Source organism: Enhydra lutris, unplaced genomic scaffold (genome assembly GCF_002288905.1).
Source record: "Enhydra lutris kenyoni isolate GAN:26980312 unplaced genomic scaffold, ASM228890v2 scaffoldscaffold14, whole genome shotgun sequence".
Taxonomy (NCBI): domain Eukaryota; kingdom Metazoa; phylum Chordata; class Mammalia; order Carnivora; family Mustelidae; genus Enhydra; species Enhydra lutris.
The window spans coordinates 302,653-325,324 of record NW_019154098.1 but is presented as its reverse complement, the minus strand read 5'-3'; the positions used below and the strand labels follow the sequence as shown (position 1 = coordinate 325,324).

Here is a 22,672-nt window from a genome sequence, read left to right as displayed (position 1 = left end):
TCCAAACTTTGTACGTCACCATAAACGGAAACCCTGTCCCCACCAAACCAAAACTCCTCATTCCCCCTCCTCCAGCTCCTGGTAACCTCTAATCTACTTTCTGTCCTATGAATTTCCTTATTTTAGATTTTTCATATAAGTTGTACAGTATCTGTCCTTTTGTATCTGGTAAGAGTAACTTTTCAATGTTCTCCCACTTTTTAACATGTATCAGAACTTTACTCCTCTTATGGCTGCAAAACCTCCCCCTGCACGGACAGACCACATTTCGCTTATTCAGGTACCTGCTGGACGACTGGGCTGGGCTGTGCAAGTATCTGTCGGAGGGCTCGCTTTCCATTCTTTTGGGGACTGTAGGGTTTTAAGAAAAAATATTTGCCTTTTGTCAGGGTGAAGAGGTTCCCTTCTGTTCCTAGTTTGTTTAGAATTTTTATCAGGCATAGAAATGTTGATTTTTGCCAAATGCTTTTTCTATGCTTACTGGAATGATCACATGGTCTTTCCCTTTTACTCTGCCGCTATGGCAAATTACAGTGATTGATTTTTTAATGTTAAACCAACCTTTCCTTCTTCAGATAAACTTCACTTATTCAAGATACATTATCTTTTTAATATATTGTTGGACTCAATTTGCTAAAATACTTTAAAAATTTCTGCTCTCTCAGGGTGCCTGGGTGGCTCAGTGGGTTAAAGCCTCTGCCTTCGGCGTGGGTCATGATCCCCAGGGTCCTGGGATCGAGCCCCGCATCGGGCTCTCTGCTCTGCAGGGAGCCTGCTTCCTCCTCTCTCTGCCTGCCTCTGCCTCCTTGTGATCTCTATCAAATAAATAAATAAATAAAAATCTTTAAAAAAAAATTTCTGCTCTATGTTCAGAAGGGATACTGTCTGCACTTTTCTTTTTTTGTAATGTCTTTTTATAATTTTGGTATGGAATGAATGGGGAGATATTCCTTCCACTTCAATTTTCTCAATGAGTTTGTAAAGAAGAGCCAAACAATGAACTTTTGGTAAAATTTACCAGTGAAGCCATATGGGCCTTTACTTTTCTTTGCAGGAAGGTTTTAAGTATCAATTCAATTCCCTTAATAATTATACGTTTTTTTGGCTGTCTATTTCTTACTGGGTCATCTTCGGTAGTTGGTGTCCTTCAAGGAATCTGTTTTCCTCTAAACTGTTCAATTTATGGGCGTCAAGTTGTTCATCTGATCACCCTTTGACGCACTGAGTCTGTTGTGACGTCATCTCTCATTCTTTACATCGGTAATTAATGTTCTCTCTTTGTCCTCATCAGTCCGGCTAGAGATTTATCGATTTTATCAATCTTTTCAAAGAATTAGCTTTTTGTTTCATTGATTCTCTGCAGTATTTGTTTTCACTTTCACTGATTTTTACTCTGATGTTTAGTATTTTCTTCTGCTTGGTTTTAGTAGAAATTATTTTTTGAGTTTCTTAGAATAGACACTGAAGCCACTGATTTGAGATCTTATTTTGGAATATAGATATTAAGGGGCGCCTGGGTGGCTCAGTGGGTTAAAGCCTCTGCCTTAGGCTCAGGTCATGATCTCAGTCCTGGGATCGAGCCCCACATCGGGCTCTCTGCTCAGCGGGGAGCCTGCTTCCTCCTCTCTCTCTGCCTGCCCCTCTGCCTACTTGTGATCTCTGTCAAATAAATAAAACCTTTAAAAAAAAAAGAATATAGATATTAAGATACTATGACTCTCTAAGAACTGCCATGACTGCACCCCACAATTGATACATTTTGTTTTCATTTTCTTTCAGTTCAAAATACTTCCTAATTTCCCTATAGGTCCCCTTGCCAACAGGTTTTTATTTGACCCATGGGCTCTACAGTATACGCTTTTTAGTTTCCAGGTATGTGGGGATTTTCCAGATATCTTAGTGTTACTGATTATTAATTCAATTCTGTTGTGACTCGAAAACATACTTTCTATGATTTACCTTCTTTAGCATTTACTAAGATTTGTTTTCCTGCCTATCTTGAAAATGTGGCTGGGATCTGAGTCCAAATGCTCTGGGTCTGGAATCTATGCCTTTACCTACTCTATGGTAGCTGCTTTGTTTCTTAAGCAAGACTCACTAGTCCTTCTGTTTTCAGCTTCCAGATCACACACTTCCCAAACCACTGCTGGAAGCGGGCTCCACCCACGATGAAGCTACCTGCTTCCGCTGCTTTGCCAGTGTCTGCCACTTGTCCATGCACTTTTCTGCTTCCAAAGCATAGTGTTCATTCTCTTTGTCCTTGTGGGTGTTCTTATTTTTATTGTGGTAAAATAAACACAAGATAAAATTTACCACTATAACCATTTATCCTTGTAGAGTCAAAGGCATTAAGTGCAATCACTGTGGTGTGACCAGCAGCGCCCTCCACCTCCAGAACTTCTCATCAGGCCAAGTGCAAACACCTGTCCCTCCCCTCGCCCCTGGCACCCACCATTCTTTCTGCTTCCATGAACAAGGATATCCGAGGCCCTCTTAAGAGTGGACTCATAACAACAGCTTTTTCTGAACTGGCTTATTTCACTGACCATAATGTCCTCCAGTTTCATCCATGTTGCACATGTGTCAGAATTCCCTGCATTTTTTTAGGTTGAACAATACTGCCTTGTGGGGACGGAGCACCTTCCGTTTATCCGCTCATCTACTGATAAGCACTTGAGCCGTGCCCCCCCGGCTGTTGTGAATCTGAGTGTACAAATATCTATCTGTTCAAGTCTCTGCTTTCAATTCTTTTAGGTAAATACACAGAAGTGGAGTTGATGGGTCCTACGGTAATTCTGTGTTTCATTTTTGAGGAGCTGCCAAACTGTTCTCCACAGTGGCTGCACCACGGTACATTCTCTTGTTGTTGTTTTTCCCTCTCTCCTTTAAAAAAAAAATTCCTTCCCTGTTCATTTAGCAGGACTTCAGAGTAGAGTCCGAGTAAATGTATGTGTTCCATCTGACACCTTTCTGTGGAAACCCTGAGTCTTACTGAACACCTGGACGGCGAAGGACCCTTCTTAGGGTCTGTGCCCCTCCACAGTGCTGCTGCGTGGGGCACACGTTCTGCAATGTCTGCTGACAGCCTGCAAAGTTGGGAAAGGACCCCGCTGGCTGCTGGCACAAAGGTGTGGCCACGTATGAGGCAAGGCTGAGCCAGGGGTCCACAGACATGAGACCTGGGGCTCACTGCACTGGTGCCTTGGTCCCTTGCAATGGTGACCACACACACGGTAGGTATCACACGTGTGATGGCAGAAAAAAATCAAAGATTTTTGAGGCCCAGGCGGGCAGCACCACAGGGATCTGGGCTCAGCTCTGCCCTTGCCCGTGACCCTGAGATGGATGCAGTTTTCCTTTCTCCAAGAACAGGCTCCATCCTTGTGGGCCAATGGGTGGTGCCTTCCTGACCACCAGCCAGAGTGCCTGTCCCTGACGTGCCAGTGGGAGTGAGCACAAGGCCTCCCTCTGGCTCAGCGCCGAGCAGGGTCTACAGCACAGGCCTGCCCAGTGACAGTCCTGGGGCTGGCTTCTGGCTGTGAGATCCGATCCCACAGCCTAGAAGCAGGCTCCTGTCGGTGGGACCACACAGACCCACTCTCCCTCTGCAGGCTGAGAACATGGGGCGCTGAGACCACCTGGGCCTCCCTCGGGTGGGCAGATGCTCAAAGCCATGTAGGTCCAGGATGACCACCAACTCCCTCATATACTCCAGCCCCATCCCTGTGGTACAGACACTAGGACCAAGGCCCACAAACCTCTGTTCCATGAGGAGTATCCTGCCGGGCCCAGCACGGGGCCTGGAGCTCTAGCCCCCCACAGGAGCCCCCGCTGGCTGGCAGGAATGGCCTTAGGAGCCTCTGTCCACTCGCTCTTCACTCACCTTTTTACTGAACAAGTGCTCCCTGGGGCCCCAAAGGCCATGTGCTGAGCAGTGGACACACACTTTAAGGCTCTGAGGAAGACCGACATGAACCATGAAGCAAATAAGGGCCCACCCTCTCCTGGGAAGGCCTGAGAGACTGAGGCAGATGAGGCAGACCCAGGCAGCCCAGGGCTACATATTCCGCATGTCGGGAGAAACTACCTGGGGACGCCCACCAGCTGTGCTCAGTGACCCTGCTTCAAACACCGCACGCCTCAGTTAAGGGCGTCTGGGAGGCTCAGCTGGTCAAGCATCCAACTCTTGGTTTCGGCTCAGGTCACGATCTCATGGGTTGTCAGAGCGAGTCCCACGTCGGGCTCTGCACAGGGGGAGTCGCTGGAGGATTCTGGCCCTCTGCCCCTCCCCTACCCGGGCACTTTCTCTCTCTCAAAATAAATAAATCTTACAAACCAACCAACCACCCCCAAAACCACATGCCTCAGTGAAAATCTCCTGGCTTCTAAGATCTGTGGCCAACTGGCTGATGGGCTGGCTGGTGCCTGTGCTTGACCCACCTTCCCGAGGTCCCACCACTGCCTGGGCTGCCACAGCCCCCATCACTCTGTGCACCCACCCAGGCCCAACACCCCTGGGCCGGGGCAAGGCCCTGGCTGGATCAAGGTAGATAGTCACTCCCATAGAGGAGCCCAGAAAGTGCATGAGGGCGTGCGTCTGGACACTGGCTCCATGGCCGTGCCTTGGGGACACCCGTGGCTGTCTGGGTGGCGGACAGCTGGTTACAGATGCAGCTGTTGCCTAAGGCCCCGTCCCCACGCTCTCTCTAGTGGCACAGGACTGGTGTCAGCCGCACAGCCGCTGTCTGGTTAGCAGGGCCGTGGCCCTGAGTCCTCCCTGGAGCAGCCAAGTATGGGACCAGACCAACCTAATCCATGGCTTTCAGGAGCCCTTGGCAGAATCTGGCCCCATACTTGGCCCCGGGCAGCCCTCGGCAGGTGGCTACCCATGCTGGGCCAACCTCTGACTTCTTGGGGTGGCTCAGGGCCAGGTCAGCTTACAGTGCCCTGAAGGCCCACTGCTCCAGCCAGAGCTGGTGCTGGGCTATGCACGCCTGCCCCCCAGGCTCCTCCCTGCTCTCAGGAACCCTGCTCCAGGGCTCCCAGCCTCCTCCCCACCACAGCAGATGGCCAGAGCCCGACCGGGGGTCCACTTCACCAGACCACAGCACGGCTGAACCCAAACACAGTGAGCACACGGAGACGCTCATTAGGCAGAGGACCAGGTGCGGAGGAACCAGCGGAGAGGGGGCCGCCTGGCTGAGACACAGAAGCCAGTCCTCATCCGGCCCCCTCCTCTCTGACCCTATTCCAGGATGGCCTGTTGTCCTCCTCAGGGCCTCAGTGGCAGGGAAGGGCTCCCCAAGGACCCCACGTCCCTGTGGAAACTTAGGGCCTGGCCCTTGGAGGACCCGTGTGTCTGCCTAGAGGTGCCGTGCCACATACCTGTGGCCTGCGCAGACCGGGATGCTCTCGCCACAGCCCTTCCCAGAGCTGGCAGTGGAGCCCGGGGCGCTGGGAACCTCATGCACTGGGCCTTACCTTTGGTGTCATTGACGGGGTCCATGTGCCGGTAGATGTAGCCCTCCAGGTAAGAGTGGAACTTGGGTGTGGGTGGGAAGAAGGCCAAGCAGATGGCCATGAGCTCCCAGCCACGGGCCAGGCTCTCGAGGCGGAAGTTCTCCGTGGTCTGCCGGCACAGCTGGATGTATAGCTCGTCCCGCAGGCCCTGCACGCTCCAGCCCTTGGTGGCTATCTCCAGGGCTACGTGCAGAGGGTCAGCCTTGGCACGCCGGTCACCCATGTACATCTGGATCAGTTTAAAGATCTCACAGGCCTCCTTCTTCACGTGGCGGTCGCTGGTCACAATCATGGGCTTCTTGATGGACTCACTGCTCCAGGCCAGCATGTTGGCGATGGACACCTTCCGCCGGAAGAGGCCCTGGGTGTGCGTGTTGAAGTGCTTGGAGGCCCAGTTCTCAATGTCGGTCTCTGAGGATGGCTTGCGCAGTGTGAAGGGGGGGAACACACAGCTGGCACTGGGCATGACGCTGCGGGCCTGCCGGCTACTCTCAAACTGGGCACAGGAGCCGAGATCCTCGGACTGGGAAGGACAGAGGGGCCATGAGGGGCTGTGGGCTCCACGTGACCCCGCCAGGAGAGAGGTCTGGCTTCCCCGGCCACCCGGGAGGCTGTTGGAGGAGGTCTGGGCCTCCTCTGGTTCTACCCACCTCATAAACACACGCTAGACGCTCTCACAAGGTCAGGAAGGGAACCCGCAGAGGCCCTTTACCCAGGGGGTAACGGAGGCCCCTCCCTGTCCCTGTCACTGACAGCTGTGGTGGGTTGGGGGAGGGTGTCCAGGGCAGGTCTGGGGTGGGAAGAAACCACCCTCGCACTTTATGGGCTTCCTGGGCTGACCAGTCCCAGGTGGGAAGAGGCTAGAAGCTGCTGCCCTCCCCACGCAGGGTGCCAGGACCCCGTGCATGGTGGAAGGGCACTGCCTCCTGCACGCCTTGCTCCTGCTGTCTGGCTTCTGCTAGTTCTCTGAGCTCTGAGGCTGAGGAACGGATGAAGAGAGCAGCCCCGCCAGATGCGAAAAACCCAAGATGCATGGTTCCACAGAGAAACACAGAATCTCACCGGGTCTGCTACAGTGCCTGCCCACTCCGTCACCCCCTCACCCCTCCAACAAAGATTCCTCAGCTGGGGCTGTGGGCAGGGTGGGGCTGGGCACTGGCATGGCCAGCATGCAAGGCGGCTCAACTGCTTCCTACAAGGCTGGGAAGGGAAGGTCTGTCCCAAGCCCCCTCCCTGCTTCCCTAATGGCCTCAGCACAGCCATGCGACACATCATTGGGGTAACAAGGCATCTTTTCTTGGCTTGGACAGAAACGCTGCTCTGAGCTCTCCAGCCTGGAGGGGCACTAAGGCAGCCCTGCCCAGGGACACTGGCCTCCCAAGATCACTGGGACCTCAGGTAGGTCTTCCCTGCTGGGGATGGGAGCCCAACACCAGGAGGCCCTCTGGCCACTGCCAGCTCTTGGCAAATGCCAGGGCAGACCCTCAGGGCCTCATGCAGCAGACTGGTGTGAAAGGTCAGGGGTCAGGAGGTAAGAACTAGGACACTGCCCCAAAGTTCTGGGACATCAAGCTCCAGCACATGAGCTAGACATAAGTTGTACCTGGGTTCACAGAGCCTGACTGATGCCCGTGCCTGGCGCTGAGCAGAGGGGACAAGCCAGGCCAGGTTTCGGCTTTGGCTCCAGCTGCAGCATGAGGTTCTGGCCCCGGGACCAGGTGTCTGGTCTTCCCTCCTCACTGCAGAAGAGCAGCACTGACCCTCCACCTGCAGAGCCCCTCCCCTGAGAGCCCACTCACAGGGGAGAACAGAGGCTCAGGGGCTGGACGGCTGCCCCACTGTTTCCCGACCTCCCTGCACCCACAGCCTGGATGGAGTCAGGGCACGGCCTCTGCCCTGCAGGTGACCGGCCATCACTGGCCAGGCCTTCCCAAGAGCTGAGTGCTGCACCGTGCCTTGGGACCACTGCCTGCCCCCCACCACCCCACCCCCCTGGCCAGGGACCCTGGCAGCAACCCCCTACCTGTGAGGGGTGAAGGTAGGGCTCTGGTGAGGCCAGGTTGGTCTGCACGGAGACGCTTTTCTCAAGCAGGATTTGGGGGAAAGCCAGCCTCTCCAAGGCACCCCTCTGCCAGTGCTTGCCATCCTGCTGGGCCAGCGCCTCGTCCTCGCTGAAGGCACGCACCACGGGCCCCGGCATGGGCAGGGGCACAGCGCCGTCGCTCTCGTAGCCTGAGCCATCCTGCTGGGAGTCCCAGCTGCCCCGCTGCTTCATGTGGAAGTGGGCCTGCTGCGCCTCCCAGGCCAGCCGCGCCTGCGCCAGGAAAGGCTCAGCCTCGCCCGTCTTGCCCTCTGCCCGCTTCACAGGGGCCAGGCTGGGCCCGCACAGAGGCCGCTCCTCGGCCAGGGGCTGCTCCCCGAGGAGGTCGCGGTCCCCGGCGCCTTCGGTGGCCGAGGTGCTGGGGGCGCGGCACAGAGAAGGGTTCCTGCTCTTCCTCTTGCGTGTGCCTGGGGAGTAGCTGGTTGAGGACATGGTGTCCTGCTGGCTGGACCAGGACATACTGTCATCCTGGGCCTGGGGCACCTGCATGGGCGGCTGGGTGTGCCGCGGCTCGGGCCCCTCCATGCTGCTGTAGTCCCCGGAGGAGACCCCCAGGCGCTGGTCCCGCAGCAGGCAGAGGCTGGGCTGCAGGGGGAGCGAGCCTCCTCCGGGACCGGGAGCGTACTTGTGCCTCGGGCCCCCGCGCAGCTTGGGGCTGGAGCCTGCCTGTTCCACGTACACAAGCTGCCGCACGTACTCCTTGCCGGCGGGGCTGTACTCTAGGCTAAGGAAGCGGTCTGGGCACCTCTGCCTGGTCAGCACTAGCTGCTGGGAGGGCGAAGAGGAGCCCTGCTTGGGAGACTGGGGGAAGGGGGCTGGCTTGCGGCCTGGAGACCGCTGCGGTGAGCCGGCCTGGTAACCCCCGCCAGCCTCGCACTGGACGTCCATGGGGGGCTCATCATAGATGGGGGCCTGGTACTCCACAGGGGGCTCCTCGTAGAGTGGGGGCTCATAGGCGTAGCGTGGGGAGGAGGGCTGGGAGTCACTGGTGGGCTTGCGTGGCTGGGCCAGCAGTGGGGAGCAACTCCCTAGCTCAGCCCTCTTCAGGAAGGGTGAAGGCCGCCGTTCAGGAAAGAAGATGGGGCCGTCAGAGTCCTGGGCGAACGTCTGTAGGCTGGGCGAGTGTTGCCCACCTGAGGGTCTGCGGGAGCGGCTGCTGGCGTGGCTGTCTAGGGCATAGCCATTGCCCTGGGAGGAGAGGAAGCTGGGCTCCCGGTCAGCAACTTTGATAAGCATGCGCTCCTTAGTGCCTGAATTCCACCGAAGTGAGGAGGTCCTGGAGGTAGGGAGACAGGCACAGGTTACCTGGGGGAGGCTCTGGGGGGGACAGGCACAGATTAGCTGGGGGAGGCTCTGGGGAGGACAGGCACAGGTTACCTGGGGGAGGCTCTGGGCAGGGCGGGGAGGCACAGGTTACCTGGGGGAGGCTCTGGGGGGGAGGACAGGCACAGATTAGCTGGGGGAGGCTCTGGGGGGGGGGAGGCACAGGTTACCTGGGGGGGGCGCTGGGGGGGGGGACAGGCACAGGTTACCTGGGGGAGGCTCTGGGTGGGGACAGGCACAGGTTACTTGTTGGGGAGAGGTGGGAGTATGGCTCAGCTAGCAGCCTGAACCCACTGGCCTGGGTGTCACATGTGTCTCAGGTCAGGTCCCAAAAGACCTGGTCATTTCTCAGTGTTCTCCTCAATTCCCAAATGGGGGCGGTAGGCTTTAGGGGCCTGATACTTGCTGGGGGGCTCCCTGTAAATGGCCTGACCACCCTTCATTGCTCAGGCTCTGAGCCCTGGGCAGTGCAGCCTAGGGTAGCGGCCCTCCTGTCCTCACACAGCCCCACCCCCAATGCCCATCATCACACTCCCTGCAAGGGTGTGTGTGCACACGCGTCTCTGCTTGTGCACGCATGTGGGGGTACGTTCTGGTCACACCGTCACCAGGCAGAGAACTATTTCTACAGCAGCCAGGGGCGGCCCTCCCAGAGGCCTCCCTAATCCTGGCTTTGACATGCTTATTATGCTCCTCAGTCCAACACCTCCCTGTGCCTGACCAGGCGGTGGGCTGCTTCTCACCCCTTAGCATCTCAGGTCCTGTTTTTCAACCAGAGGGTCCTGTGTGCTCCAAAAAGGCAGTCTCCCCTCCTATGACTCTGCCCTCACACATACACACAACACTTTGCCCTGGGCACAGAGGGAAAACAGCTTTTAGAGCAAAATCGAGGGGAAAGTACAGTGATTTCCCGTGCAGCCCTAGCCCAGCTCCCGTGCAGTCTCCCCAGCTACCGCCATCCCCGCCGGAGTGGTGCAGGGCTACAGCCGATGAGCCACGCGGCTCGTTCTGCTCTCCCGCCGGCCGGGAGTGCCCGTCCCTGCTGCCCCGCGTCCTCGCCGGCATCTGGTGTCGTGGGTGCTCTGGATTTTGGCCATCCCAGCAGGTGTGTCGTGGGATCTCGCTTCCCCGATGCATCTCCCCGATGACGTGACGTGGAGCATCTTTTATTTGGTCATTCGCCACTGTACGTCTTCTCTGCCGCGTCGGTGAGCTCTCCGGCCCGCTTCTTAACGGTGCCGCTTGTCTCCTCTTCTTTGTATATTTTAGGTAATAGTCCTTTATTACATGCAGCTTTGTAAACACTGTCCCAGACTATGCCTTGTCATCTCATTCTCCTGCCACTGTCTTGAACAGCAGAGATTTTCATTTTCATGAAGTTGAGCTGATCAGCTATTTTGCTCGCGGATGGTGCCTTTGCTGCTGTATCTGAAAATCACTGCCACACCTGAGGTCGCCTAGGTTTTCTCCTGTGTCATCTTCTAGGAGTAAGTTTTGTATGTGATCCATTTTGAACTATTTTTTGTGAAGGGTGTCAAATCTGTGTCTACATTCATTTTTTACATGCAGACCTCGCCGATCCAGCACGTTCATTGGAAAGACTATCCAAGACTATCCTTACTCCACTGACTGCCCTTGCCCTCATCAAAGTCGGCGACTGTACTGTCCGCATCTGTTCCCAGCTCTCTACTTTGTCCCACCGACCTATTTCTCTACTCTTTGCCAACACCACATTGTCTTCATTAGGGTAGCTTCATAGTAAGTCTTTTTTTTTTTTTAAGATTTTATTTGTCAGAGAGAGAGCAAGCACCAGCAGGAGGAGGGGCGGAGTGAGAAGTAGGCTCTCCTCTGAGCAGGAAGCCCGGTGAGGGATTCGATCTCAGGACCCCAGGATAGTGACCTGAGCCAAAGGCAGTTGCTTAACTGACTGAGCCCCCGGGCGTCCCACAGTAAGCCATAAAACCGAGCAGTACTCATCCTCCGGCTTTGTTTCCCGTGAATACTATGTTGGGTATTCTGCATCTCTTGCCTTTCCATATAAATCTTAGACTGAGTTTGCTGCTGTCCCCAAAACAACTTGCTGGGATTTTGACTGAGGTGGCACTGAGTCTACGCGGCGTACGCTGGGAACAACCAACACTTTGACAACATTGAATCTTCCTGTCCACGAATAGGGGACACCACTCCGTTTATTCAGTTCTTTGCTACCTTTCCTTAGAGTTTTGCAGTTTTCCTCATATAGATTCTTTTTTTTTAAAAGATTTTATTTATTTATTTGACAGAGATCACAAGTAGGCAGAGAGGCAGGCAGAGAGAGAGAGAGGAGGAAGCAGGCTCCCTGCTGTGCAGAGAGCCCGATGTGGGGCTCGATCCCAGGACCCTGGGATCATGACCTGAGCCGAAGGCAGAGGCTGTAACCCACTGAGCCACCCAGGCGCCCCTCCTCATATAGATTCTGTACATATTTTGTTAGATTTATACCTACGGGTTTAATTTTAGGGGGTACCAATGTAAATGTATTAACTTCAAATTCCACTTGTTCATTGCTAGTATACAGGAAAGCAACTGACCTTTTAAACTTACCTTGTATCCTGAAAACTTGCTCTAACCACTTATCAGTTCTAGGTGGTTGTTGTTGTTGGTTTTTGATCAGTTCTTTAGGATTTTCTATATAGATAATTTTAGACTGAAATTCTGATGAAAAACCGTAGAGATCACGTGAGGCTCTGGATTTATTTTTCCTTCTGACAGGCAGCCGGGCAAAGGGCAGATAATCTGAACCCCACGAGGGACTGAGCTGACTGGACATCAGGGTTGGGTCTGAGGGCTGGTCTACTTATGGCTCGTCCTGCTCCTGGGTGTAGCCTTTCTGGAGCCCCGGTGGAAACCCGGAAGGTTAATTAGGGCTCTTTCCGCAGCCCCTGAGCTCTGACGGTTGGAGCCAATGGAACCACCCAGTGGCCAGTTTGGCTCCTCAGCCTCTCAGCTGTGCTGAGGGACAGGCAGCATCGTCTGTGTGCTGAGTAGCACTGACCTCGCCTCAGCCCTCAAGTCTTCACTGCTTAGTAGATCTCTGATGACTTCAGGACAACTTTGTCTATTTTATTCTCCGTGTGCAGGCTGGTCTCAGGTAACTCAATGCAGTGGTGACTGCAAAAGTGGAAATCCCAAGTGTTTTAAGAAACCAGTTATATGGTTTGCCACCTCTGGCCCTGTCCGCTACTGCTGGACCTTTCTGGACAAGGTCATGACTTCCAGTGACTGGGGCTGGGAGAGGGAGGCCTTGGAGAACACGGGCCAGTGACGTGAGACTGGATTGAGGGCACGAAGGCCCTTGCCAGCTGCGAGGCAGCCCACCCCGACACACCAGGTACCTGGCCCACTCCGCACAGCCGGGATCCGACCGTACCAGCTGACAGAGATACCCAGCAGCTCAGTCTCACTGTCCTGAGGCAAAGTCCGAGTGGCAGGACTCGGGATCAGGCTGCCATTCCTGGGGACTCTGCTCCTGGCTGCTGGAGGCAGAGGGAAGGATGGTGGTTCATGTGTCAGGGCCCAGCAGACCCTAAGAACTGGCTTGGGGATCCAGAGATCTGGGACTGGACTCCAGCCTGCCAGTCCCTGGCTGTGGGGCTTGGGAAAAATCACTTGCCATCTCTGACTCAGTGTCCTCATTTATTCTCAGGAGGGTCGAGTCACAGAATGTGCATACGATGAAGTCCTCAGCTCAGTGCTGACACACAGGAGACACTCAGCGTGAAGCATTCTTTCCGCACTTTCTTCCACCACTCAGCAGACAGTGACCCAGCCCTGGTGCCAGGGCCCTTGTGGGGCTGTGAGGTAAAGAATGATCCTCGCCTGCTGAACAGTGCTGAGGGCTGCGGGCCAAGGAGGCACCCTGTGGCCTGTCAGTGGTGGGCCATCAAAATGGTGCCATAGGATGAGGAGGGTAAGGAAGTGTCAGGGTCAAGAGCACATGAGAGGCTCAGATGACACACCTGTTTCAGGACCCAAGAACAGTTCCATCTAGTCAGGGCAGAAATGGGAGAGACCGAGGCAGGGGGAAGGCAGACCCATGGCCTTGGCCTCCACCATGCAAACCGCGCCCCTGGGCCGAGGGTGAGGCCGAGCACCCAGCACTGCAGCGTGCGTGTGCCCTACAGAAGCCACGCCAGGCCCGAGGCCCATGCAGGAACCTCTGGGTCATGGACTCCAAGTCACACTTGGGAAAATGGGCCCAGAGATGGCCCTTGGTCATGGAGAGTAGGAGCCCAGCAGCCAAGAGGGGCCTACCCCTGCCAGGCTTCACCGCACCAGCAGCTTCAGCTCTCGTCCTCAGGTCAGGCCTTTCCACAGCCCCATACCCTGTGTTCCCACCTGACCCCACGGCTCTGCTCTTCTTCTGGAAGCCCTCTTTGAAGCCCTACATCCAGTTTCCAGGCCCTGCTGCCTGCCTCTGGTGTGTTCCCCCACCTCTGACCACTGGGTGGCCACATGGCCCAGCTGCCTGTGGCCACCCTTTCTACCTAGTCCGACCTCCCTGGCCTGCCCTCAGACTTGTGTCCTTATGGTTCCCCAAACACAGGAAGCCTGTCCTCACCCATGCCTTAACCCCACATCAACTCTACTAGGTGGAAGTGCCAGGCAGAGAGTCACACCGTCTCTACATAAGATGAGACGACTGCTTCGTCTGGTTTTCAGTGACTCTTTCAAACCACGAGAGGAGGATGAGAACGTCCACGCACCGGAAACGCTGGGGAGACCCAAGCAGGGCAGAGGCGGTGAGGAAAGGGCAGGAGCGGGGAGAGAGGGCTCCGTTCGGCTCAGACTACTTCTCCACGGCCTTTTTTCAAAAGGAGAACGGAGAGCACCTCACATGACCACAGCCTGGGGAACTGAGGCCGTGTATGTGGACGCCGGACCCCTGTAACGGAACCTTGCTCATGCGGACAAGAAACTGTACACCTGAGGTTCTGTTTGGAAAACCACCTGAACTGTGCAGCCCTCCGACTGCCCCATAACGCTTCAGGCTGCCAAACCACCACACCTGGAGTGGACGGGCTGTCTGCCAGGCATCCCATCACTGCCCTTGCCCTGCTCAGGGAGCTGACCAGCACATGGCCTTAGGCGGGTTGCACAAGCCTCCCCCACTCCCCATCCCCCTTGCAGACCCTGCTCACAGTGCGGGAAGGAGGGTGAGTCTCTTCCCTAGTCCGTGCAGACACTCTACCTTCCCGTTCTTCCCACTCTGGCTGGTTAAGTACCTTTGTTCCTAAAACTGCAATGTTCCGTTTTCATATCCAGCTCAGGAGCCCCCAGGACAGCAAAGCCAGGGCCCCAAGAAGCCACCAAAGACCAGGTGGGCATGTGCTCCCTAAAGGGTGTGGGGCACTTGAGAGGCAGCCCACCAAAGCACCACTCAATCCACAGGAAACAGGAAGTCTGAGGGCCTGCCCTGACCTACCTTCACTGCAGCAGGCGCACCGAGGGCCCACCCAGTCAGCCCTCTGCACCCTGCTTTACTGAGGACACGGAAGCACAGGGGCGACAAAACCCACCCAGCGGCACACACCCACACTTGTGGACCCAGGTAGGCTCAGATCCCATTCCATATCAACAAACCCGCCAACTCTTCCAAGATCAACGATTCAGCTGTCTGAGCGAATCCCAAAGGCCTCTCAGGTCTTCAGATCCCTCCCCAACCCTGGTATTACTCCTGCTGGTCCGTGTTGAGGGCTCCTAGGCTACCTGGAGGCACAGCACCCCGCCTGGACCTATGGGCTGGCTGAGGATGGCCCCAGTCTGACAGAGGGTCGTGTCTGGAACCCTGCAAGGCCAAGCCAGGACCAAGAGAAACTGAGGTCCACTTCCCTCCTTACGATGAACACCAACCTTCCCAACTTCACCCAGGAAGCACTCTGCTCAGGCCTGGAGCTCCAGGGGAGAATTCGTGCTGAGGATCCCCCAGGGACTCAGCCCTGTTAGGAGCAGTGTCTCCATGGCTCCCCAAACAAGGTGGTGACAAGCTTCTTCCACCTTTCTGAGAGCTGCCACGTGAGCCTGGGGGCCACTCCAAAAGGCCTCTGCCCAGGTGCTGGCAGCCCCATAGCCTCCCCTCATGCCCCTCTGGCCAGTACGGGACCTCACATGCTTCCTGTTGAGCCAGACTCTTCTCCAGCATCCCCAGAGTTGCCAGGAAAACCACCCTCTGGTCAGGAGACAGGACCAAGTGTGAGCCACTGGGTTCTACCTGTAGTGAAGAAGCTGACCGTCCACATTATAATCCCGGTAAATCTCATAGTCCTTCTCGAGGAACACTCCTGGTGGGGAAGAGCTGGAACACAGGAAAATGAAAGGAAGACATGAGCACAGGTGAAATAATTTTAAAAAACATGGTACATTCAAAACAATTAGCCTTTCACTTTTAAGTATGTAAGTGTCATTCTTTTAGTTTTTCAGGAAAATACCCCAGTGTCCAGCCCACAAAGCTATCCCCTTCATCAGGTCAAAGGGTTACTTCCGCTGCCCTAAGCCTGCCTCGCTGCACATGGCCTGGACAAAACGGACTGGAGACCCACCTGCCCTCCAGCAGGGACAGCTCCACTGCAGCCCTGTCTACAGGCTGGGGGACAGGCAAAGACACTGACTGTCCCATCCTGAATTTTAGGAGCTCACATGACTTGGAACTGGGGCTTCTACTCTAAGGCCATACTGGTGGATTAGTAAGAACCATGATTTTAGGGGCAGTTGGGTGGCTCAGTCATTAAGCATCTGCCTTCAGCTCAGGCCATGATCCCAGGGTCCTGGGATGGAGCCCTGCATTGGGCTCCCTGCCCGGCGGGAAACCTGCTTCTCCCTCTCCCACTCCTTCTGCTTGTGTTCCTTCTCTCTCTATGTCTCTCTCTGTCAAATAAATAAAAGCTTTAAACAATAACAAAAAAAGAACCATGACTTTGATCAGATGACCTGAGAAGGAAGCAGTGTTAGAAATACTCTCACAGTGGGGGCAGGAGGGGGTGTGCCTGGGTGGCTCAGTCAGTTGAACATCCAGCTCTTGATTTCGGCTCAGGTCATGATCTCAGGCTCATGGGATCGAGCCCCACGTCAGGCTCCACACTCATTGGGGAGTCTCCTTGAGGCTCTCCCTTTCCCTATGCCTGTCCCCCTGCTCTTTCTCTCAAATAAATAAGCCTTAAAAAAAAAAAAAAAAGAAATACTCTCATGGGGATGATAAACTTCTTAAGAGTGGGGTTGTGGAGCATAACAGGCACTCACCATCTGGGATATATATTAGTGGGTGATTATCTTGGCAGATGTTCAAAGACATGATCAAATTAATGTCTATGATTTAAAAACTCTCAGTAATGGGGCGCCTGGGTGGCTCAGTGGGTTAGAGCCTCTGCCTTCGGCTCAGGTCATGATCTCAGGGTCTTGGGATCGAGCCCTGCATCGGGCTCTCTGCTCAGCGGGGAGCCTGCTTCCCCCCTTCTCTCTGCCTGCCTCTCTGCCTACTTGTGCTTGTGCTCTGTCTGTCAAATAAATAAATAAAATTTAAAAAAAAACAAAAAACAAAAACTCTCAGTAATTCAGAAGTAAAAGAAAATTTACTTAACTTGATCAAGAATACCCATATTAAATTCAAGGCCTTCACAATTTTAGTAGTAAAAGGCTGAAAGCATACTCATAAAGTCAGAATGAGAACACCTACTCTCACCACCAGGATGTCATAATTTTGGAAATGCTAGTCAATGCAATAAGACAAGAAAAAAAAGGAAAGAGATTTAAATATTTGAAAGAGATAAAATTGTCATTAGTTGTGACCCTAGAGAAAGTAAAGGAATCAACGGAACAACTACTAAAGGTATTAGGGAGACTTGTAATGTATCACTTGTGTGATAGAGGAGACCAACAGCTCTTCTGTGTATTAGCCGAAACTTCTAGAACAAAGAGCACCTTCATCACAGCAATAACCACAGAAATATAAAATCCCAGGCCCAAGTTAAAAAGGAGTACGTTAGAGGTGCCTGGGTGGCTCAGTCGTTAAGTGTCTGCCTTAGGCTCAGGTCATGATCTGGGATCCTAGGTTTGAGCCCTGCCTGGGGCTCCCTGCTCAGCAGGGAGCCTGCTTCTCCCTCTGCCAGCTCTGCCAGCTCTGCCTGCTGCTCTCTCTGACAAATAAATAATCTTTTAAAAAAAATCTTAAAATAACTAAACAAAAAGGAGTACGTTAGATCAGTATGAATAAAACTATAAATTTTTGGGCCCCTGGGTGGCTCAGTGGGTTGAGCCTCTGCCTTCGGCTCAGGTCATGATCTTAGGGTCCTGGGATCGAGTCCCTCATCGGGCTCTCTGCTTGGCAGGGAGCCTGCTTCCCCCCGCCCCCGCTTCTCTGCCTGCTTCTCTGCCTACTTGTGATCTCCACCTGTCAAATAAACAAATAAAATCTTAAAAAGCAAACAAACAAAAAACTATAAATTTTCTATTAAGGTACATAGAGGAATCCGAATACATACAAGGTTCCTTGGACAGGAAAACTCAATAATTATGAAGATATAACTTCAAAATTGGTTAATACACTTAATGTAATTTTAATAACATTTCCAATAGGAAGGAATGTTTTTAGAACTCAGGGTGTTTGGAAAGTTAACCCCAAAAAATAAACAAGTAAGAATAACTCAGAACAAGTTCAGAAATTATAATGGGAGAGATAATTTTTACCATTAGATACTTCACATGTACACTGGAAACAAACGTGTCCAGCAACGGGAGCTCATATTCTCAGTATTGTTCATGCTGAGAAACAGAATGTTTGTGGAAATACTGTTTTAGTATTTTTCTTTTTTTAAAATATTTTATTTATTTGGGGGAGGAGGGAGAACGCAGGCAGGGGAGCAGCAGGCAGAGCAGGCAGAGGGAGAAGCAGGCTCCCCCTGAGCAAGGAGTCTGATACCAGGCTCGACCCCAGGACCCTGGGATCATGACCTGAGCTGAAGGCAGATACTTAACTACTGAGCCACCCAGGCGCCCCTGCTGTAGAATTTTCAGAACTGCAAAGGTAAATGCCAGAGAACTGAGAGATAGCATTCAGTGGGCTTTACAATTTTTCTTCTGTGTAACTATATGTACTAGAAAGTACAACTAATGTGCATTGCTTCGCTAATACAAAAGTTATTTTAAAAGCTGAATAAATGAATGGCTAATGTTAACAGTGGCTACTGGTGTTTTTGTAACACATAATCATGCTACAGAACAAACAGCTAGAAACATGAAAAGTGATATATTAAGCAAACGCAGCTGTATGACACCTGCATGTACATTTACATCAGCTGGTGCATCCCTCCTCCTCCTGGTGGGCTGCCAGCAGCCGGCAGGGGTCCTGCAGATCCGGGAGCACCTGACTGTTGGCCAGAGCTGCAGCCACAACCCCGCCTGTTCCCTGTGCTCACAGTGGCTTTGTCACATGTGCCCAGGCCAGGCTGGTACACGGTTCTTTCTTCAGAGTTAAAATCAGCAGTTTTTCCACCACCAGACTGCCACCTTCGCCGCCTGGAGATACTCCTTTTAAATTTTGTACTGTCACAGACCCCTGGGCCCTGACACTTCCCTATTTCCAATTCCAGCCACCAGTGCCTAGGGCTGTCACCTCTCCTCTGGACTGCTGCTAATTCAGGGAAGCACCCACTCCATGCTAGGTCTGGGCTGGGGGCAGGGAGACGAGGCAGGTGAGGCAGACACACTTCTGGGCCACGCACCGAGAGCTCCCACTCAGTGCGTGGCCCACAGGGAACGACCCGGAGTTTCAGAAAGTGGCAGGAGCCAGACAGGGAGCAAGCCCAAGGAGGGAGGCCGGGAACAGTTCTCTGAGAGGGGCATTTGGGCAGCGAACAGGGCAAACAGGAAACTAGGCAGAGGAACCTCAAGAGGGATAAGCTTGGCACCCCGCAGGACAGAAACGCGGCCTCTGTGCTAAGGTGCAGTGAGCGCTGAGTGAGGGTACAAAGGGGCGCTGGAGACAGATCACAAGGGGTCCTCTGGGTGGGTCACATGGAAAGCCTGCCAAGCCACAGCCCCTGAGCCAAGAGCAATCTGTGGCCTAGTTTGTACAGCCGTTTTTGTGGGCTAAGAATGGCTTTTATATCTAAAAAAAATTGCTGGCAAAATGTGAAAATTACAAGAGCTTTAAATTTCAGTGTCCATAAGTAACAGGTTACAGGAACCCAGCCCCACTCACTGGTTTCTATGTTGTCTGTGGCTGCTTTTGCATGGTAACAGCAGGGTCAAGTCACCCCGCCAGAAGCCAAAAGTAGGGCTCCGAGCGCTTGGTGCTGGGGCTCAGCAGAGCGCGAAGGGCAGAGACGTAGCTGTAACCCCATGGGGTTGGGCGTCGCACATCACCATCTTGAACAGCCTTTGTTATGTTTTTTTAAGATTTATTTATTTGAGAGTCAGGGGGCAGAGAAAGAGAGAGAGTCTTTTCTTTCTTTCTTTTTTTTTTTTTTTTTAAGATTTTTATTTATTTGTCAGAGAGAGAGAGAGCGCACAAGCAGAGGGAGAAGCGGACCCCCCGTTGAGCAGGGAGCCCTATGTAGGGCTGGACCCCAGGACCTCGGGATCATGATCTGAGCTGAAGGCAGATGCTCAACTGAACCCCCCCAGGCACCCCCGGGGGTACAAAGTCATAACCAGCGTCTGCATTGAGTGCAGAGCTCAACGGGGGGGCTTGATCTTACCACTGAGGTCATGTCCTGAGCTGAAACCAGGAGTCAGACATTTAGTGGAGGGGCCACCCAGGCGCCCTGTGTTTGTTACGTGTTTATTACGTGTGCACGCCCACACCACTGCAGTGAGAGAAGCTGGCCCTGCCTATTACCTCCCTGTCCCGCTGGCACTACCAGACCAACTGCTCACCACAACACCCCGACTCAAGCAACGGTCAGAGGAGTTTAAGCAGACAGACACTGGACTGGAATCTCATCACAGCAAAACTACTTCACAAAACGAGAAGGACTCTTACAACAAGTCAGTTTCTAAGTGGCTCATTCATTAGCTAAACAAGGAAAACTGTTCACTGATGACTGGTTAAATTATTTTTAAAGATTTTATTCATTTATTTGACAGAGACAGCGAGAGAGGGACCATAAGCAGGGTGAGTGGGAGAGGGAGAAGCAGGCTCCCCAATGAGCAGGGAACCCGATGTGGGACTTGATCCCAGGACCCTGGGATCATGACCTGAGCCGAAGGCAGACGCTTAAGGACGGAGCCGCCCAGGCACCCCCAGTGATCGGTTAATTGAAGATGCTGACCGCAGCAGAGAACAGAAACCTGCTCAAGACTATCTGCCTTTCGGCAAGGACAGCTGCTTGAAGAGCTGTGGACAGTGAGCTACAGCAGGAGCCCGGGACTCACGAGGGTTTCTTGGGCTCTGGTGGTGTCGGGGCGCTACCGACACTCCCCTGCCCTCACAAAGGAGTCGGTGGGCAGTGGGAAGCGACGGAAGAACCAGCCTCCACGCTGGGAAAGACTCTCCCTCTCTTTCTGCCCCCTGCCTCTCAAATAAATAAATCTTAAAAAAACATAACAAAGGCTGTGATGGAGGAACCATCACAGCTGAGACAGTCTTCCAGGAGCCAAGGAAATGCCTCCTTCCATATGACCTGGAGACGCACCGCAGGCGGTGACCAGGCTGACGGCAGCCCGGCAAGGCTTGGCCGCAGCACTCACAGAGCCTGTGCAAACGGAGCTGAGGAGCCACGGCTGCTCGGTGTGCGGTCCCGCGGGGGTGCTCTGCGGGACACTCTGGAGCCCGCACATGGTGCCCACCGCAAGCTTCATGTGCTCTCCTGGACTCTGCCAGAAACAGAAGCTGAACATCCTGACCTGTCCACCAGGGCGGCTCCACGGCAGAAACTCTTCTCAAACTCTGTGCTGAAACTGAGATTTTCTATTTTTTTTTGAAGACTTTATTTATTTATTAGACAGGGATCACAAGTAGGCAGAGAGGCAGGCAGAGAGGAGGAAGCAGGCTCCCTGCTGAGCAGAGAGCCCGATGCGGGACTTGAACCCAGGACCCTGAGACCATGACCTGAGCCGAAGGGGAAGGCTCAACCCACTGAGCCCCCCACGTGCCCCAGATTTTGTTTCTTAATGAATTCAAACTAAAATTATAAGGCAAACATCATTTTTATATGAAACTGACGCTGCAGTAAAGTCTCATTTTGATGACAACCAGCGTCTGAGTCACAGATGACGCCGGCTCGCCTCGCCGATGTCCCACGCTGCCGAACGTTAAAATGAGGAGCGAGATCCGTGTTCCCGCAAATCCGCATCAGACACAACCTCCAAGATCAAAGCACACTTCTGGCAGGACGTTCAGGCGCCAAGAGCTGGCGCAGGAGAATGTCCCTATTTGGAAACCCACCTTGTGGCGAACCGAGGGGCTTCCCCTCACCTGAGGCGGTTCGTCATCTGCAGGGTCGTGGCTCGCTACAAGGCAACTGCCAAGAGGCGGATCGGGGAGAACCGGTAACGCCTTCCAAATGGTGCTCCCGGACCGGCAGGCGCAGTCGGTGAGACGACGTCCAAAGACGAAAGCCACAAAATCGCGTCACAAGCCTCAGCAGATGGGCACCCGAGACTGTCCCGGGGACGGGGCGGCCCGGCTCCCTCGGATCCCTCCGAGCAGCCGCACCCGCTTCCTGCTGTGCCTGGGCGCGGCGAGGGCCTCCCTGCTCCGGCCGTGCCCACCCGCGCCTCCTGGGCAGCAACTGCCGCCCTCGGACCCGACCGGCCGCGGGTGGCCTCCCAGGACTCAGGGTCTGGCGGAAAGTGAAGTGTGAGTGGAGAGAAAATCCACTCGAGGCTGACCCGGACCTGACACACAGATGGTGGCGTCGCTGCTCAGAACAGCGCGTGGCTAGGGCCGGAGCCGTGTGTTCCAAAGCGAAGCACAAAGACTGAACGCGTTAAGCCGGGACGAGAGACACAGGAAGCGCCTCCAGCCGGAGCCTCGGAGAACAGGGCAAGCTCGGAGGTGCAGCGCGCGGGGAGGCCGCGCCGAGGAAGGGCAAACTGAGCGCAGAAGCCGGGTCCGCGGAGACGCGGGAAAATGAAGCAGGAAAATAAAAGGAAAATCCAAGCGCCTCTGTGAGCCGCAGCCTGCTCCACGCGCGGCGAGTCCCGGGCGGACGGACCGGAGATCCGTGAGAAAGGTCCTGCGAGGAAGGACTCGATGGACCCTAACCGCGACCCTAACCCAACCCTACGGCCTCCGGGGCCTGCAGAAGCTCCCGAAAGCCGGAGGGAGAAACACGGCGACCACGTGAGGGCAAACCGCGGACACAGCGTCTGCCATCGGCCGCCAGAGACGGTCTTGTGGACGGAGCTCAAGGGTCCGCTCCGCGCGGCACAGTGAAGGGACAACCGGCGTCCGGGCAGCGCGGTCGAGGCCCCGGAGGGCGGCAGCCCGGGGACGACCGCCGTCAGCGCCCGCGACGCCGCACACACGTGCTTCCCGCGGGGGGAAGACGTCCTTCCTCAGGAACAGGAAGTGACGGGGGTGTCGCACACACGCGCATGGCCGGCGGCGTCCCGCGAGGGCTCGGGCCCAGGACATCCGCCCCGAGAAACCGCGCAGACACGAGGAGCACCGGGAACCGGAGACGGCGACGACCCACGAGCGAGCGAAACGCGCTCCTTCTCCTCACGGCTCCTCCTCACAGCTCCTCCTCA

The 22,672-nt window shown here is 54.5% G+C and overlaps 1 protein-coding gene across 3 annotated transcripts in view; it reads right to left on the bottom strand.

Annotated features, from left to right (window-relative positions):
• LOC111146605 (Rho GTPase activating protein 39) overlaps positions 1-22,672 on the bottom strand; it is a 74,238-nt gene that overhangs the window by 8,737 nt on the left and 42,829 nt on the right. For 2 of the 3 annotated variants that reach the window (XM_022502229.1, XM_022502230.1), the window contains 3 exons: positions 15,195-15,278; positions 7,544-8,897; positions 5,482-6,043 (listed from right to left, as the gene is read on the bottom strand). In XM_022502229.1, the coding sequence (XP_022357937.1) occupies positions 5,482-6,043; positions 7,544-8,897; positions 15,195-15,278 (2,000 nt within the window). Of the gene's footprint in view, positions 1-5,481; positions 6,044-7,543; positions 8,898-9,687; positions 10,707-15,194; positions 15,279-22,672 lie in introns of those variants that run through there. The other variant, XM_022502231.1, reaches the window with a different exon arrangement.